This window comes from Anopheles merus, unplaced genomic scaffold (assembly GCF_017562075.2).
Source record: "Anopheles merus strain MAF unplaced genomic scaffold, AmerM5.1 LNR4000066, whole genome shotgun sequence".
Taxonomy (NCBI): Eukaryota; Metazoa; Arthropoda; class Insecta; order Diptera; family Culicidae; genus Anopheles; species Anopheles merus.
In genome coordinates, this window is record NW_024427646.1 from 4,473 (window position 1) to 22,623 (window position 18,151).

Consider the following 18,151-nt stretch of genomic DNA (forward strand, 5'->3'; position numbering starts at 1 on the left):
AAGGTGCGGACATAGTTTTATTTACTTTAGTGAAATGAGATTTTCATAGTCTCGTCTACTAGTTTTTTAATATTTTTTTTAAGCTTGACAATTGTCAAAAATTTTAAGTTTGACAATTGACAATTGTTAAAATTGTCTTTTTACAGACGAATTATTCAGACGATCGAAAAAAAATATTCATTTTTTTAATTGTTTTGTATTGTTTCATAGTCAACGTTATCAAACATTATATGCTTGCTAAGTACAAATCATGAAGAATACTAATTCTGCCACATTTTTCTATGTTGGTAATATTTTTTATAAATAAAACATGTTTAGAGGAGACCGAATATGAGGAGAAAATATAACATAATGCGTATTTAAACAGTAAAAAATGTTTTATACGTTTGAATTTTGAGCATTGAAGCATTGAAAGCTACCAATGGAAAAAACCGGTTGCCATATATAACAAAATATTTTAAAAATATTAAATCATTAAAATTTATATTTCTGCATCAAAGTAATTAAGACTAATGCCTTTTTCTTTTAACAAATTTGAAATTCCTATATTTCTGATGTGATAAATTATTAAATAAATAAAATAAAAATAAATAAAATAAATAAAAAATAAAATTAAAAAGTTTACTTCCTTACAAAAGTATGAGATACTCGGGTATGCCGGTCGTAGAGATAAGGGATATCAAAATAAAACAATAGAAATGAAATATTTAAGAATTAAAAGGAATTGACTTGAATTGAAAGATACGTACACAAATTATGTAGCTCCCGTTTTTTCAATAAAAAATATTTTAGTTTGAAAATTGACATTATAACCGGGTATTCGGTCGGTTACAGGATAAGTCGTTCGAGATGACGGCTGTACAACAGCGACCCGCCCATGAATTCATGAATTTATAAAATTGTATAAATTAAAACCGTGTACTTCATTTACATAGGCGGTAAATGAGGGAAAAATCTCTTGAGAGAGATTCATGAACTTATTAAGCGACAGATCATCTGGACCATCTTTGGCAGTGTGTTTGAGCCAGAGTGATGGCAAAGGATGATCCACGAACTTACTGAGCTGTACGGCTAATCAGATATCTTAACGGTTGCCAAAGTCGGCAGGATACGATAGCTGGAGCATGTAATAAAGATGTCGTACTCTAGTCCCACCAGTAAGCTAACGAAAGTGATTAATACATCTTCAAATATTCATGAATTTGTAGAGATTCATATTTGTTTGATGAAGATTCATGAATTTATAAATTTCAAATAGTTACCCATCTCTATGTTAGCTACATTTTTCGGACAGCCTTCTTCCAAATGAATAAGCACAATTTTCAAGTTTATATTCAAACGCCTTTTTTCCAGTGACAACTTTTAATGGTACAATTAAGCATCTGAACAACATGCTCGAGCATGCCGGATTCAAACAAATGCATCATCGTGTATACCGTAGCTTCAACAGCGTTATATGATAGACATACTGTGCGGTGGTGGTACCGGCTTTCGTGCCTGTAAAGTTTGAGCCGATGCCGGAATCGTCGTACACCCTACACATGAATGCAGCGTTTCGTGTATGAAGATATCGCAATCAATGCAAAACACCTGCTTGCAGGCATCGCACTCGTATACCATTTTATCCGTGCCGCTTGCGAGAGTTTTCTGGCAGGCGTAACAGTTTGTCACCGGTGGGTCGCGCGGTTCCTGCACCTGTACCTGCTCTAGCGGGAGTTCGTTAAAATGTGGCACCGGAAACAGATGATGATAGCTGCGGGCTAAATGTGGCGCAGAGGCTAACGTTAAACCGCACGCTGAACATTCCACCGGTAGCTCACAATACTTGCTGTAGCACTGGGGGCAGTGATAACCGCCCGAGGTCAGTTTGGCCGGCTCATCCGCACTGTCGATGTGGCACATACACATCGTCAACGGTGGTTCCTTGCCCGATTCCGTCTTGCCGTGCGGGAAACCCATCTTAATCAACGAAAATTCCTGCTGATTGCCGGCCTGCGGTGGATCGATGTGCTGAAGCAGCTGATCCTTGTAGTGCGCATCGTCCAGCACGGCACCAAACAACCCGCCCGTTTCGGTGCACAGGAACTTGCAGATACGGATTTCCGCTGAAAGAGACAGCACGGAGCATCGAACGCCTTCCGTTTTAAGATTTTCGATCGTCAGATGGACATCGTTCGGATCGCAGCTGGTCAAACTTCCCATAATAACTAATATTTCTCTGCTTGCGTGTTGTGGAATCATTCGTAGCGTCTTCAGCGCCAGCTCCAGACCGTTTTGAAGCGATGGTTCACCGACCAGCGGTACGCCATTGGTTAGTGCGTGCACCGCTTTAATGTGCTTCCGGGAGGTACCGCCGAGTTCGGAAATCTTTTCCGCGCGCTTTGCCTTCATTGCAATTACGCCAAGCTGAGAAATGGGATTCTGGTCGAAAAATTCCTCGATAAACAGTTCTAGCAGCTTTAGAGAACATATAAAGCGCGTTGGTTTCAGATCCGGGACAGTCATCGCTTCGGAGCAGTCGAGCAACACGTACAGGTGGCGCATCATGCCAAGCTTACTGAAGCCGCGTTTCATTGCTTGACGCTTGCGCTTAGCCTTTTGGATGATATCACTAACCGATCCTTCGATAAGCCCATCGTCGTCCTCTTTGATTGCTTCCCTGTGGGAATAATAAGAAAGAAAATATCATTTGTACGTTGCTTGTTATGCCGCAACCGGTTTGCCTGATTGCCGCTAAGCCAGCCCCCAAAAGGTTGCAATGTTCAAAGTTCAGGGCCATTTGTATCCGCTTTTGAATTGTAGACTTTAATCAATGTAAGTTGATCGACAAAATATCATTCACAGGAGGGCAATGAAGTCCACAGATCATTATTCAGAATTTCCTATGACGGAAGGTTCTTGAAAACAACAGGATGTTCGGAACTTACCATGTTTTCTCATATCCCGTCTCCCAGCGATATTCCTTTGGATCCTCTTCGTCCGCCATTGTGTTTGATCAGTAGGTTTACTTTTCCTGCAAAGATCAAACCCAGATTTTTACACTAATTTCACAAATATTTCGCGTTGTAGTCGAAGCAGCGGCCGGCATGCACTCTTTATTTTGTTTACCTTCCAAAACCCTTTGGTGTCGTGTGGTGAACTTCTCACCAAAACTCACCTCTCCTGATAGCTGTCAAAGAAATGTCAGCAAAGACGGGGCGAGAAAAAAAAAACAACACACTCACACACACTCTGTGCAAGTTTTTTCTATCATCATAAAATTCTAAATTTTGTGCATTAGTTCTAACTTTTTGATAACAGAAACAGTCGTAAACTAATAATGACGACCAAGGTGGCAGCTAAGAAGTTTAAATGGGCGCTAGATTTCAACACCAAGTGCGTATCTTTGTTGCGTTTGCTACGGAAGCATGGTGGTGGTATGCTCACCCCCATGCTAAACAAACCGTGTTGGTCGTGAATTCCTTATTTTGGATATAAATTGATGGTTTGTTTTTGATTTTAGATCGCGCAGCAGTGGATCCGACATTGCGGCTCCGCCCGGTTACAATCCGTCGGCGGACGTGATTAGCAGCAAGGTGGTCAACCAGACCGACCAGAGCCACCTGATCCTGAAGAAGTCGTGGGAGATTGCACTCGGTCCAATCAAGCAGTTCCCCATGAACCTGGTCATCATGTACATGTCGGGCAATTCTATCAGTATCTTTCCGATCATGATGGTGGTGATGATGTTTATCCGGCCGGTCAAGATGATGCTGTCGACGCATTCCACGTTCAAAGTGATTGAAGGCATTTCCGCCACCGGACAGAAGCTGGTGTTTCTGCTGGGTAACCTTGTTAACATTGGGCTGGCGCTTTACAAGTGCCACAGCATGGGCCTGCTTCCGACGCATGCGTCCGATTGGCTCGCGTTCGTCGAGCCGCAGAGAAGGTTGGAATATTCCGGCGGCGGCATCTCGTTGCTCTGAGCCGGCGGAACAACCATCCACGCGACACCCTGGAGTGCATTTTTGTGAAACAAGTTTGTATTTATTTTTCACTACCACATAGAGGATGGTGAGAGGGGTAACAATAAAAAGACGTAAAGCATATACAATGAACGGAACAAGGTGAATTTGGTGACAAACATAAATCTCTTTCGGTTGAATCTGTTGTTTAAAACGAATAGTTGTCTAGTCTAGGAGTTGAAAGAACTAGCTTAGAGCCATCCTGAGTTTTCACAAAACCGTAGTCCTGTTGGCCGAGTCTCCGAGGCACGCTAGGCTACGGCTTCTTGTACTGATCGGCGAATTCTTTCGCCTTTTCCAACAGCTTTCCCGGCTCGTCCACCCTCGGTACCTGCGGGACAATGAAATGGTAAACAGTCGGTAAACAAACAAGTAATGCACGATCAACGGAAGCAACCCTTTTCACCTCATAGTTTTGTGTGATGTAGATTCCGGTGTAAACACCGGCTCCGAACGTCAGCTGTTTTGGCGCAGCAAGAGAGGGGAAAGAAAGTAAAGGTCACAATTAGTCGAATCTAAAACTTTCCCTCTCTTCTTCAGGGCCATTGCTCAAGCTTTTCGGGGAGGCTAAAAATAGTTGCCGAAGCGTTACACCTGTTTAATCGTCAATGCGATCGAATCGCAATGGTTATGCAATGTCGCTTTCCCTCCCAAGCGTTTCGATCATGTGACGAGAAGAAACAGGCAAATTTCCATCACATATCCAACAGAAAACTTACCAGAAACTTCAGCATGTCTGTTATTCCGAGTGGATCCACTTTGGACTGCTATTTTTAACCCTTGGAGCGCTAGAAAGGAAAACTGCCCGGAGGCTAGAAGGCTATGGAATTTTTTGTAAACAAATACAAAATGTCACGTATTTGTCAAATTTCGAACATCGAAAATTGCTCGAAGATTTTTGCAAAATTCTAACATAAATTTAATAACACTAGTGATTTGTGGTGGTTCGTAGGACAGTTACTCCAAAGTTTGCAAAACCAAGCAATTACAGCAGTTGTTTAGTGCAGGGGAGAATTTTACATCGCTTTGTTTCGTCGAGCAAATCCGTTGCTCAATGAGCAGTTTCGCTTTGACATTTGACGTTTACGTGCTCAATGAGCAGGTTCATGCGACATTCGATACCAACAACAAATCAAGGCCAACTTCGCAGCTAAAACGTTGCTCGCTACAGCAAAACTTTTCAACTGTTGGACCTCGGTGAGTCAACCGTACAGTGAACAATCTGCGATTGTCGTAGGCTGAATACAGGTAAATATCTTCTCCCAGCACCCCGGCACATCGTCATCTTTGTCCGCGTCTTGTTTGGGTTCAAAGTTTCATCAGCAACATACGTGTCTTTCGGGCGGCTATTTGAGGCGCATCCGTACGTTCTATGCACGACATTGCCTGCTGATCACACACCGCGTTGAGACCTTTCTGTGAACCCTTGCAATATACCGGAACAAGTTCGTGTCGTGCATATAGTGAAGCAACAAGAAAAGGCAACGCGTTCCCCATTTGTGATATTTATAGATTCCGTGCCGCTGTTCCCATTCTAAAAAACTTGATAAAGCGCATCAACACAATCCTACCGAAATGACTCTCGTCTGGGGCATTATTGCATCGTTCCTGTACGTGGAAATATTTGTGGTGCTACTGCTCGTACTACCGCTCCGGAGCCCACAGCAATGGCATCGATTTTTCAAATCCCGCTTCCTGGCGATGCTGAGCCGCCAAGCCCAGACCTATTTCTATCTGCTGCTCGCTGTATTGGTGCTGTTCCTCCTGGAAGCGATCCGCGAGATGCGTAAATACTCCTCCAACGGTAGGTAGCGAAACAGTGATGAAATTGAAACCACCCTGCAGCAAAAACAGATGTCTCATGTTTCTTCCATTCGCCTTGAACCGCAGATCATACGCACACCGAAACGCACCTGAATGTGGAGATGCAGCACAGTATGCGATTGTTCCGTGCCCAGCGTAACTTTTACATTTCCGGCTTTGCCATCTTCCTGTCGCTGGTGATTCGTCGGCTGGTATCACTGATTAGCGGCCAGGCTGTTTTGCTCGCACAGGCAGAAGCTTCGATGAAGCAGGCGCAAAGTGCTACCAGCGCCGCTCGCACACTGATGAATCAGCAGAAGGATGGCGATAAGAAAGCGGATGCCAAGGACAAACCGGCTGGCGATGCACCAAATGTAGGTTACTCGACTTTGTTCTACGTCAGGTATGATGAGCACAGCAAATAATAATATTCTAACCGTTCATCTTGCAGACCGATGAGCTAAAGAAGAAGGTCGCCGAGCTTGAGCAGGAGCTGGCCAAGGAGCGCAAGGATAAGGAGGCCATGAAATCACAATCGGAAAGTCTAAACCGCGAATACGATCGACTAACGGAAGAGTACAGCAAACTGCAGAAGAAGATCACCGTTTCCAGCGCAGATAAGAGTGATTAAGTTTTTTGGCAAAATTTTCTTTTCATAATTAATTGGCATCTTGAATTTTTATACGTACGGTTTAAGGTTTTGGGCTATTTATGGTGTGGAGTATTGCGTGCGTACTTGTCTTTTCTACCAATTATGCTCATCATTCATGTATAAATCTAAGTGATGTTCCATTACACATTGTTTGCGACAAATTTAAAGTTCACTTTAAAAACTAGCTTTTGTTTTTGTTTTTCTATAACATTCATTTTCTTCTATTTAATTGTCGTATGCATGTAATAATTCACGGTTTTACGATCCTTTTTTGCGGGCGATGGCCGATTGCATAAACAACCAAAACTTTGCAAGGAATAACTTAAAGAGAGTGGATTGTATTGCACCTCAGATAGAAGAGTTGTTTCTTCGGACAGAGTAATATGGAACGAAGGCACTGAATTTTCGAACGATAAAACAAATTCTTTCTTCTTGCAACAAAAAAAAAACAAACAAAAATATTGTATGAGAGACGCTGAACTAGGACAAAATAAATGTTTAGTAACATAACACACAAAAAATGGAAGAATAGTCAAATTATTAGTCTTCATCGCATTGCATTTTTTGGGTATCATTTGTTTCACCAATCCGTATGATTCGTTATCGGTGCCTGATAAACTGCAAGGCGCACCCGATTACTGATACTCAAAAAGAAAACCGTCATCCCTATCGTAATCAGCAAAGGTAGGGGAAGATAAGATTTAAGAGTTTAAATGTATGAACGACTGCAATAGCTGAATTATTTGCATTATGTAAAACAATTTCCACTCGCCTAACAAATTTTACTGTTTGGTTTAGGATCAGTTGATGATGTTTGTTTTTATGTTTATTTGTACGGTCCGATTGACTCTATTCGCCTCTATCAGGTGATGACGATGATGATGATAGGGCAGCTGCATGTTGTCGACTGATTATCGTAGGGCGAATTTGCTGTCCGTTTATATCAATCTACCAGTCAACTGGTCTAGTTAGTCGGCCTTAACTGATCAAGCTGATACCTTAAGCGTAGCTTATGTTCAAAATCCAATGTAACTGTCGACTCATAACCAGTTGCTTTGTTTATTTAATGTCCATTCTGGCCCGGTTACAGAACTACGCAACGTGAATTCAAGGTATCCCTTAACTCCGAAATGTATTAAAAAAAGAAACGACTACCAAATCCATTACAGTCCACAATGCCGGACCCTTAATTGATTTACCTAAACCTGATCTCATACCGGTCCTCGAACTGATCCCAATCATACAACGGTCTTGGAAGTTTTTACTGCACGCATACTAGTCCTGGAATTGGTTCTGAATCCTTAACAGGCCTGGAACTGATCATATTTTCATAGCGATTCTATAGTAGTTCTATAGTTTTTGAAACTGAACCTGAGGCTTTATGGGTCCTGCAACATATTCTGATTTCAAATATCTGTTGCATAGTAACACGCATAACGCAGTAGCATTGCAAGCCTCGATCAGAGTACACATTGAGTAAATAAAGATGATTCCATTCTGAACTAAAGAATAAATCAGTTGTGTTTTTCTCAAGATATATTCCCGGCGACATATCATTTTGGCGACGAGGATTATTACCGAACCCGGAACCCAAAGCTCACGAGATTCTGAAGCTAACCAGAATTAGCGTCAAGGAGGAACAATCAAATCCTTGAAACCGTTATCATTCAAATGGCTCAACTACTTCAACAGATGGCTACTTTTAAAACTAGAAGTCCTAACGAAATCCTTTGAAATTAGACGATTTCAATGTCTAATTTTATGTGTTGACTGCAAGCTCTGGAATTCTCGGATATTAGAGCAAGGCTGCTATCTTGAATTGAAAATACGACGCCGGAGGCTAAAGTCAACATTCAAACACTAATGGCAGAATTTCAACGGCTTATCAATCTGAAAGCGGATACAACGATGATCGAAAATCAATCAAGATCGAAGCATTCCGTGCATGCAGTTTCAGAGAAGAAATCGTATCGTTTGCCGCAGCCTTCCCGATCAAAAGATCAGCGTCAACCGAAATCAGATTCGAATACTGTTCATTAGCAGTGTGGAAAAATATATTTTGTACGGGATTGCAATTTTACAGATCATCTCTGGAAAGTGTGCAAAAATGTAGGCCACAAGGAAGGTTACTGTATAGCCATGAGATCAAAATCTTCCAACCACAACACATATCAAAAGAGCGAGAAGAATCAAAATCAAAAGAAATCTCAGGGAATTTTTGTTAATCATGTCAACGGAATAACTACATCAAGCATCCCTTAAAGCTTCCAATGCATCGGGAGAACAACTCAAGCTTATCGGTGAATTTTTGCACAACTGAACGGAAGTGTTGTATTCAGCGTAGTTGATTTGCATACCTAGCATACCGATCCATACCTAGAAGTAGAAGTAGAAGACGAATCTAAACACCTTCTTACGATCAACACTCATAGAGGTCTTTTTGAGTTCAACCGTCTCGCACCGAGAGTCAAATCAGCACCTGGAGCTTTTCAAAAACTAGTTGACGGTATGATTGCTGACATTCCTGGCGTTAGAACATTTCTAGATGATGCTATAATTTTCGGTAAAACTTGGGAGGCACACAAGCAATCATTAGACACTGATTTCAATGTTTAAAAAAACATGGCCTACTCGTCAAGCTGGAAATATGTAATTTCTATCAAACTGAAATTGTCTATTTGGGGTATATGGTAGATCGCAACGGCATACGTCTTGATCCAGAGAAGCTGAAAACCATCGCATCTATTCCAGCACCAACGAACATTTCCGAACTAAGATCGTTCTTAGGAGCTGTGAATTTATACGGAATTTAAGGATATGAAGTGGAAGTGGATTCGGATTGTCACACATCGTTCGAAAAATTCAAGAAAATACTGCATTCTGTCTTACTGTTGACACATTATGATCCGAATCTTCATATCATTCTATTTTTCATAAATTCCCGAACGGATATTTGAAAGCCATTCAACGTGCTTCAAGAACATTAACTTCTACAGAATAAGGCCAAACCAGAAAAAGAAGCTCTTGCTCTTACTTATGGGGTAACCAAATTTCATAAGTACTTACTTGGTCGGAAATTTACTCTTTTAATCTATCTTGGGTCAAAGCTGAGTTGCGCGCAAGGATGCTGGCTGCCAACCGATCATTCTATAGCCTGAAAAATCAGTTCACCTCAAAGAACCTGTCGCGACGGACGAAACTGGGACTATATAGTACCTATATAGTAACGGTAATCACATACGCCTCTGATACATGGACACAGTCCAAATCTGACGAAACCCTCTTAGCCGCGTTCGAGAGGAAGATGCTCAAAAGGATACTTGGCCCCGTATGTGTGGAAGGACAATGAAGGAGCCGTTATAATGACGAGCTATACGAGAAATACGGCGACCTCAATGTCGTGCAGCGTATCAAGCTCGCCAGGCTCCGGTGGTAAAAAGCAACAAAACTGGACGAAACACTGCAAGCTGTTTTAAAATTTATCCGGGAAGGCTGGCCGAACGAAGCGTCGTTCTTGAATAAAAAATCAAGACATTCGTTCGTATTACACACGAAAAGAATCGTTAACGCATGTAGATGGATATATCGTGTTCAACAATAGAGTTTTTGTTTCAAACATTTATAGGAAAAAAGGTACTACAAAAAATCCATCGTGGTCGTCCTGGAAAGGTGTGAATGAAATCCATTTCTCGCAGTTTAGTTTTTTGGCCGGGAATGGATGTCGATATCGAAAACTTTGTCCGGCGTTGTTCTTCGTGCTGTACTGTTGGCAAAGAACCAATCAAAGAAACACCTGAATCTTGGCCTATGTCGGAAAAGCCATGGTCACGTACAGTAGCGGGTTTACAGTGTCGGGGGCCCTAAGCAGTAAGAATTGTTGAGGCCCTCTGTAGATTATTACCGGGGGGTGCTCGGAATCCGTCTTTGATTATGTAACTTTTCATCTTAAATTTTGTTGCTGCCGGGGGGGGGGGGGGGGGGGGTTCGTCTAGCGCTGGGCCCCAACGTCCATAACCCACGGGGCGCTCCTTGCTAATACCGTGCAATATTCAACTGTAATAGATAATGGACTAAAGATTCCGGGGCTCCTCATTGACGGCGCAATTGCTTACTTTGCTTACCGTTAAACGCGCCACTGGCCACGTATACACGTGGACTATGCCGGTCCTGTAGATGGCGTGTATTTCTTAGTTGTAGTTGATCCATACACAAAATGGCCATAAGTATAAGCTACCAAAACTAAAACAGCAAAGACAACTATCAAGTTTTTAACTCAATCATTTGCAACATTTGGTGTTCCAGAAACTATAGTCTCTGATAATGGTACGCAGTTCACCAGCCTTGAATTTCAAGCATTTTGCAAACAGTTGGGTATTTGTCACATTCGTACAGCACCATACCATTGTAGGAGCGATTGAAAGACGATGTAAACCGTTCTAAGAGTGAACTAAGACTAACTACATTTATTCGATATTCAGTGTAACCACGGTTGCTGTAACCAATGGCTACTTGATTACAACTAAGACATTGCTATAAGCAATCCACCACAGAGTCCCCCTCAGTTACGCCAAGAACCGAACACGGTGACCGGATGACGTAACTTTTGTTCTTTCGTTATCTTCATTCGAATCCTTTTCGCAAATATATGCTGGTTTAATACGATCAATCGAAATCCTTCGTTTCTCACCGTTCATATTTAAGTCCATATACTTTTCATGCCTTTCGATTATTTGAAAAGGTCCCTCGTATGGGTGTGTAAGAGGCCGCTTGACTGAATCGATTCGAACAAAAACGCTTTTGCAACTTTGCAAATCCTTCGGAACAAATACCGATCGTTTGTCATGATGCGAGTTTCTGATTGGTCCAATTTGTTGCATGGTCCGGCAAAGCAGTTTGGCAAACTCTGAGCGACATATTTCCGTCTTCGAGGGTTCCAAAAAATCGCCAGGAATTCGTAGTGGCTGTCCGTATGTCATCTCGGCAACAGAACAATCGATATCTTCCCTGATAACAGTTCGCAAACCGAGCAGGACCAACGGCAGTTTATCGCACCAACGTTTCGAATCGACACAAGTGAGCGAAGTTTTTAACGTTCGATGAAAACGCTCGATAAGACCGTTAGCTTCGGGATGATACGCTGTAGTACGAATACGGAGAGCCCCAAAAAGCCGCGTGAATTCCGTGAACAATTCGGATTCAAATTGTCGTCCTTGATCGGTCGTGATTGTTTCTGGAACACCAAACCGAGAAATCCAACATTCGCAAAATGCTTTAGCGACTGTTTCTGCTAGTATATCTGGCAAAGGAACTGCTTCCGGCCAACGACTAAACCGGTCGATCATCGTTAATAAATACCGCTTTCCGTTCGACGTCGGAAGTGGTCCAACCAAATCGATATGAACATGGCGGAAACGACTTTTTGGAAGCTCGAATTCTTTGAGCGCCGCAGATGTATGCCGATGGATTTTCGATCGTTGACAATCAATACAAGATCTGACGAAGCGGGCGACGTCTCGATTCATTGAGGGCCAAACAAACCTTCGCGCAACCATTTTTCTCGTTGCTCGAACACCGGGATGAGAAAGGCAATGGATGTTGCGAAGAATTTCTAACCGTAACTTCTCTGGTACATACGGTCTGACATGTACATTATCCGACACATCACAATACAGCAATTGATTAGTTGAAACAGATGATCTTAACTGCAAGTTCATTGATGTAGTTCGATCAGCAAGTAGCTTCTGTAGTTCTGGATCGTCATGCTGCGCTTTCGATAATAATTCAAAATCCACTGTTGAAGGAGCTGAGATGGTGTTGACTCTGGATAATGCGTCTGCAGCAGAATTGTCTTTGCCACTAATGTGCCGAATATCTTTTGTGAAACTCGAAATGTACTGCAAATATCGTTCTTCATGAGGAAGATGATTTGAATTAGAATTCAGAGCATACGTGAGCGGACGATGATCAGTATAAATAGTGAATTCTCTCCCTTCCACTAGATGTCGAAAATACTGCACCGCTAATTTCATGGCTGTTAACTCGCGACCGAAGACAGAATACTTTTTCTGTGAAGGGGAAAATTTCTGCGAGAAGAACCCCAGCGGTTGCCATGCGCCAGCGACATTTTGTTGTAGAGTAGCTCCTGCCGCTGTATCCGAAGCATCAATCATCAGTCCCATTCGTTTTGACGAGTCAGGATAGGACAATAAAGCTGCGTTTGCTAAACTTCCCTTGCATTTCACGAAAGCTTCGTCTGCTTCGATCGTCCACTGAAGTTTTCTTGTATCGTTTTTTCGATTCCCAATAATGAGTGCTTGCAATGGTTGTTGCAATGAGACAGCATTCCGGATGAAGCGTTTGTAACCATTCAGCAATGCCAAAAATCGTCGAAGATCCTTCACCGTAATCGGACGACTGTAATCAACAACGGCTTGAACGCGATTAGCTTGAGGTTTGATACCAGATGCATTGATGTGATACCCCAAAAAGTTAACTTCTGTTTGGACAAACTTGCATTTGTCCAAGTTCAGTACCAAGCCGTTTGATTTGAGACGCTCAAAGACAGTTCGCACGTGCGATAGGTGTTCCTCCTCATTAGACGATGCAATGCATATATCATCGACAAACACCACCACAAAATCCAAATCACCGAAGACATGATGCATAAAGCGCTGAAATGTCTGGCTCGCGTTGCATAATCCAAATTGCATCTTGGTAAATTCAAAGAGCCCGAACGGAGTGATTACAGCAGTCTTTGGAACGTCGCATTCCTCGACCGGAACAAAATGATATGCTCGTACCAAATCTAGAGTGGTAAAACAATTCTTACCTAAGAAATTGTTTAGCAAATCGTGAATATGTGGCACAGGATAACGATCTGGCACAGTCATCCGGTTTAAACTCCTGTAATCTCCGACAAAGCGCCATTGACCATTCTTTTTCGGTACGCAATGAAGTGGACTTGCCCAACTGCTTTTGGAAGGGCGACAAATCCCGAGCTCCATCATGGTCTCAAATTCTTTTTTAGCGGCTTGGAGTTTGTCTGGCGGCATTCTACGAGGTTTGGAAGCAACTGGAGGTCAAGTGGTTTGAATATGATGGGTTACATTATGTCTTACCTCAGTGCGCATTGTCGGCGGGGCGGTGATTTCTCGAAATTCGACCAGCAAGTCTCGAAAAGGATGATCTTTTGCTATAGTTGTTACACCGTAAACCGAAGATTTCGATAATCCACAAACAGTGTGTAATTTCGTACCACCATCAATAAGTCTTCTGTTTCCAAGATCTACAAGAAGACCAAAATGCGCGAGGAAATCGGCACCAATAATTACAGAAGTAACGTCGGCTTGCAAAAAATTCCACGAAAACTTTCGGCGTAGTCCGAGATCCACTGAAACAAACTTGCTCCCATACGTTCGTATTTTCGTTCCGTTTGCTGCATGGAGTAAAAACGGCGATGGTTCTCGAGTCTTCTCTATCTTGGATGCAGGTATTATCGATACATCCGATCCCGTGTCGATTAAGAACCGAATACTAGAAGATTTGTCGAAGATTTGCAGACGGCGACTAATTCTTAATCCGCCCACCTCGCCGATTTCGGATGGGCGGAAATCTAGTTTTTTGACTGATGATACTGACAAGGGCTTCGACATCGCGTAGCTCGATTTCCATACTTCCGGTGATACCAACAGATGTTTTCATTGGTACGATTTTGAGAAGTGGAACGCAATCGACCGCGCTCAGGTTGCCGTGCTTTCATTTGGCGTAGCTCTACTTTCATGGCAGCAACTTCTTCTGCTAAATTTTCCGTCGTTTCTTTTTGCACAGAAGCATGGATAACTGATGTTTGAGGAGCCATTTCTATCATTTTATCTGCCATCTCCGCCAGCTTCGAAAGACTTCCATCGTGGATGCTAAGTATTGCACGTATATTAGCTGGAAGTTTTTGCAGAAATAGTCTTTTTAACAAGGAATCATTCACATTCAATCCGGCAGCAAGTTCCTGCATCTTCGTTAAAAGATGCGTAGGACGAAGGTCTCCAAAATCGTACGATCCAAGTAGCTGATCCATTTTGGCTTGTTCCGTGAGCTCGAATCGAGAGATGAGGCGCTGCTTAACGGCTTCATATTTTCCTGTCGCAGGAGGCTGTTTTACATAATCGGCGATATGACAAAGCACGGATTGTTCGAGTTTAGCGACAATATGATAAAATTTTGTTTCATCCTTATGAACGCCGGCCAACAAAAACTGAATTTCAGCTTGCGAAAACCACAACGATGGATCGTTCTTCCAGAATTCCGGAAGTTTAACCGAAACGGCTGCAGTAGCAGGGGAAGTTTCTTCGTTAGTAACGTTTTCGGTAGACATGTTCGTTCACAAATTTTCAAATTAGGAGAACTAATAACAATCCGGAGATCACGTCGGGGTCACCAATGTAGGAGCGATTGAAAGACGATGTAAACCGTTCTAAGAGTGAACTAAGACTAACTACATTTATTCGATATTCAGTGTAACCACGGTTGCTGTAACCAATGGCTACTTGATTACAACTAAGACATTGCTATAAGCAATCCACCACACCATCCCCAAGTAAACGGTTTGGCAGAACGTTTCGTGGACACACTAAAACGTACATTCCGAAAAATCGGAGAGACATCAGATGAAGCATTGCAGACTTTTCTGCAAGTTTATCGAACCACACCTGTACCAGAAAATTCTCCAGCTGAATTGATGTTTCAGCGGCCTATTCGAACAGTTCATTCATTGCCACTACCTCCAGTTCCACGATCACGAAATGAAAAGCCAGAAGCTGGTAGAAAATTCTTCGTTCTTGGAGAAGCGGTTTATGCACAAGTCCATCGTAATAATTCCTGGGAGTGGAAATCGGCATCAATAGTCGAACGAGTCGGTAGAGTGAACTACAACGTAATGTTGGAAAACAACCAGCCAATTGTTAGCTCACATGCAAACCAACTTTAGATGCATCTACAAGAGGAAGCTTCGCGTGAAAATAGAAATTGTCTGCTCAACCCCTGATTGCGGAAAGACCTCGAAGAATTCGTGGCCTACCAGCCAGGTTTGAGCCGTATTAGTTGAATTAAGAGGGGAGATATTGCATAGTAACACGCATAACGCAGTAACATTGCAAGACTGGATCAGAGTACACATTGAGTGAAAAAAGATGGTTCCATTCTGAACTAAGGAATAAATAAATTAGTTGTATTTTCCTCAAGATATATTCCCTGCGGCATATCAGTAACGAACGTGTCAAACTGTAAATTCGCGAGGTGCACGATCACCTTACACTAGAAACCGGGTACGCTGCGTGTAAAAGCGGAATAAATATGCGTAACAAACACTAAAATACGACACTCACGCGTACGTACACTTATATAAGTACCTCGGAAAGGATACACATACACCCTAAAATTGTATGGGCTTCCGGTGGTATAAAAGGGACCAAACATTGAATAAACAAGCATTCGGTTTTTGCAACTCTAAGAAACCGCCATCGTCATCGTAAAACTATCGCCATCGTAACCCGCTGCGCAAAGCGATCGAACACTTCTCAACCTCTCACTCAATGTAGCTAAAGAGAAGGAAACAATAATGATAAAGCGAGGTGAAAAGATGGGGACGAGAGGAAGGAGAGAAGGAGGGGAGAAAGAGAACGTGGGTGTGAACTATTTTTCGGCCATTATCATTTTTGCGCCAACACGGTCGCGTACCGGAGCTTTTTTGTCAAAAAGAGACATACACATACAGCGCGCTCTCTCGAAATACCGTAAACGCTTCAACCGATCAAGAGCTTCGATCGGTTCTTCGGACATTTCTGCTCGCTTTCTCGATCGGTTTCGGCCGTCGATGTCGCTCCACGCGCGGAGTTATGTTCCAACGGTAACCATACTGGAGGCAGGTTCCCAAGACAACCGGTGCAGATCGCGAACGTAACCTCCACGTGCGGTGTCGTATTGATCGGATTGACCGTTCGGTATGCAGACGACATCATACAGACGGGATGAACATTATCACGTCAGGTGGTTGGCAACGTGACCGGCAGGCGGAGAACACCTAGCAGCACCGAAACATCAATACAGCAAATTAGTCTAAGTTTCGCAGTCGAATAATAAAGATCCCTCCTTTTTTAAACTCACTCGGGAGCATCGTAAACGAAATTCTAAAGTGTGAATATGTGTTTTAAGCATCATTTATTAGTAAAGTGTTATAAAATCGAATCAGTTTCATTACAATAATGCAGTCTTGAATGACTTTCATACAAAGAAAGCGAAATCTGAGACCGCTTGCGTCGCCTTATTGCCAAATGCGCTCTTGTTCTTCCCTGATCGATAGTCAGGGCTAGTCTTGGCCAGAAGATAGTTGGACAATGGCTACGATTCTTCATTTACAACAAATTCAAACAGACCACCCTGATTTGTGCTCCTGTGTGTATCGCGCTAAAAAGGTAGCTGGCTTCGGTATAGCTTGCAGGTGATAGGAAGGTTTGCCAGGTGATATGAAGTGTGTCCATGCACGGTGTAATCAGAAAGGTGCAAGAAAGTAAAAATTTTGATTTCATGTTTTACTCATTGTTGGCTACAAGAAAACATAAAGACTTTTGACATTTTACTCAGTACTTATTTCTACAGGGGTAAAGTCGGTATCTTGATGACATATTATAGCCATACAGGGTTTCCCACGATTGATTGGTTGGTTCCCATAATTTTTTGGTAGCTGTTCATCTTTTTTTGGTGTGTTCCCACGGTTTTCTGGGCGTTTCCCAGATTTTTTTAGTTCAATTGTATTGATATCCTATCGGACGATTCCAAAAAAATATGGGAACGAACCAAAAACCTATGAGATACGATGAATAAATCAAGATACGAGCCCAACAAATGTTCGGAACCAACCAATAAATCATGGGAAACACTGTAATTGGTACAATTACCCTGCTACGAAAATTTGTTTAAAAAATCTATATAAACTGATATGCCCAAACTACTTCGGATTGTTCCACAAATGTACTAGTTTTAATGTGATTTATTCAGAAGTCAACTTGAAAGTGAGTCATGAGGTGCAATCAAGCTGCGTTTTATACTACGTCAATGGATGCTATGATTTACCATATATTTCGTATAACTTATTTGACACCTTTTTACAATTAAGAAACAAAGGTCAAAACCATCACTTACCACATTCATTTTTGTATTGTCAATTGTCATCATCTTTCTTCATCACACACACACACACACACACACACACACACACACACACACACACACACACACACACACACACACACACACACACACACACACACACACACACACACACACACACACACACACACACACACACACACACACACACACACACACACACACACACACACACACACACACACACACACACACACACACACACACACACACACACACACACACACACACACACACACACACACACACACACACACACACACACACACACACACACACACACACACACACACACACACACACACACACGCACACACACACACACACACACACACACACACACACACACACACACACACACACACACACACACGCACGCACGCACACACGCACACACGCACACACGCACGCACACACGCACACACACACACACACACACACACACACACACACACGAATTAGGTTGTTTTTTGGA

The 18,151-nt window shown here is 42.5% G+C and overlaps 3 protein-coding genes across 6 annotated transcripts; 2 read left to right on the forward strand and 1 right to left on the reverse strand.

Annotated features, from left to right (window-relative positions):
- Nucleotides 1–1,294: 1,294 nt before the first annotated feature.
- Nucleotides 1,295–3,240, reverse strand: LOC121601324 (general transcription factor IIH subunit 2-like). 2 transcript variants are annotated; one of them, XM_041930140.1, is made up of 3 exons: nt 3,158–3,240; nt 2,928–3,013; nt 1,295–2,659 (listed from the first exon to the last, which is right to left on the reverse strand). In XM_041930140.1, the coding sequence occupies exons 2-3, from the start codon at nt 2,984–2,986 to the stop codon at nt 1,453–1,455; spliced, it is 1,266 nt and encodes a 421-aa protein (XP_041786074.1). In that variant the 5' UTR covers nt 2,987–3,013; nt 3,158–3,240; the 3' UTR covers nt 1,295–1,452. The 2 variants fall into 2 exon arrangements, with proteins under 2 accessions (XP_041786074.1, XP_041786072.1); XM_041930138.1 differs by having other exon boundaries at nt 3,109–3,187.
- LOC121601326 (ER membrane protein complex subunit 4-like) lies at nt 3,199–4,129 on the forward strand. Its single transcript, XM_041930144.1, has 2 exons — nt 3,199–3,375; nt 3,503–4,129. The coding sequence occupies exons 1-2, from the start codon at nt 3,320–3,322 to the stop codon at nt 3,963–3,965; spliced, it is 519 nt and encodes a 172-aa protein (XP_041786078.1). The 5' UTR covers nt 3,199–3,319; the 3' UTR covers nt 3,966–4,129.
- Nucleotides 4,130–5,104: 975 nt separating this feature from the next.
- LOC121601325 (B-cell receptor-associated protein 31-like) lies at nt 5,105–6,950 on the forward strand. 3 transcript variants are annotated; one of them, XM_041930141.1, is made up of 4 exons: nt 5,105–5,252; nt 5,517–5,808; nt 5,895–6,181; nt 6,259–6,950. In XM_041930141.1, the coding sequence occupies exons 2-4, from the start codon at nt 5,580–5,582 to the stop codon at nt 6,436–6,438; spliced, it is 696 nt and encodes a 231-aa protein (XP_041786075.1). In that variant the 5' UTR covers nt 5,105–5,252; nt 5,517–5,579; the 3' UTR covers nt 6,439–6,950. The 3 variants fall into 3 exon arrangements, with proteins under 3 accessions (XP_041786075.1, XP_041786077.1, XP_041786076.1); XM_041930143.1 differs by having other exon boundaries at nt 5,557–5,808; XM_041930142.1 differs by having other exon boundaries at nt 5,114–5,201; nt 5,271–5,808.
- The last annotated feature ends 11,201 nt before the right edge of the window (nt 6,951–18,151 follow it).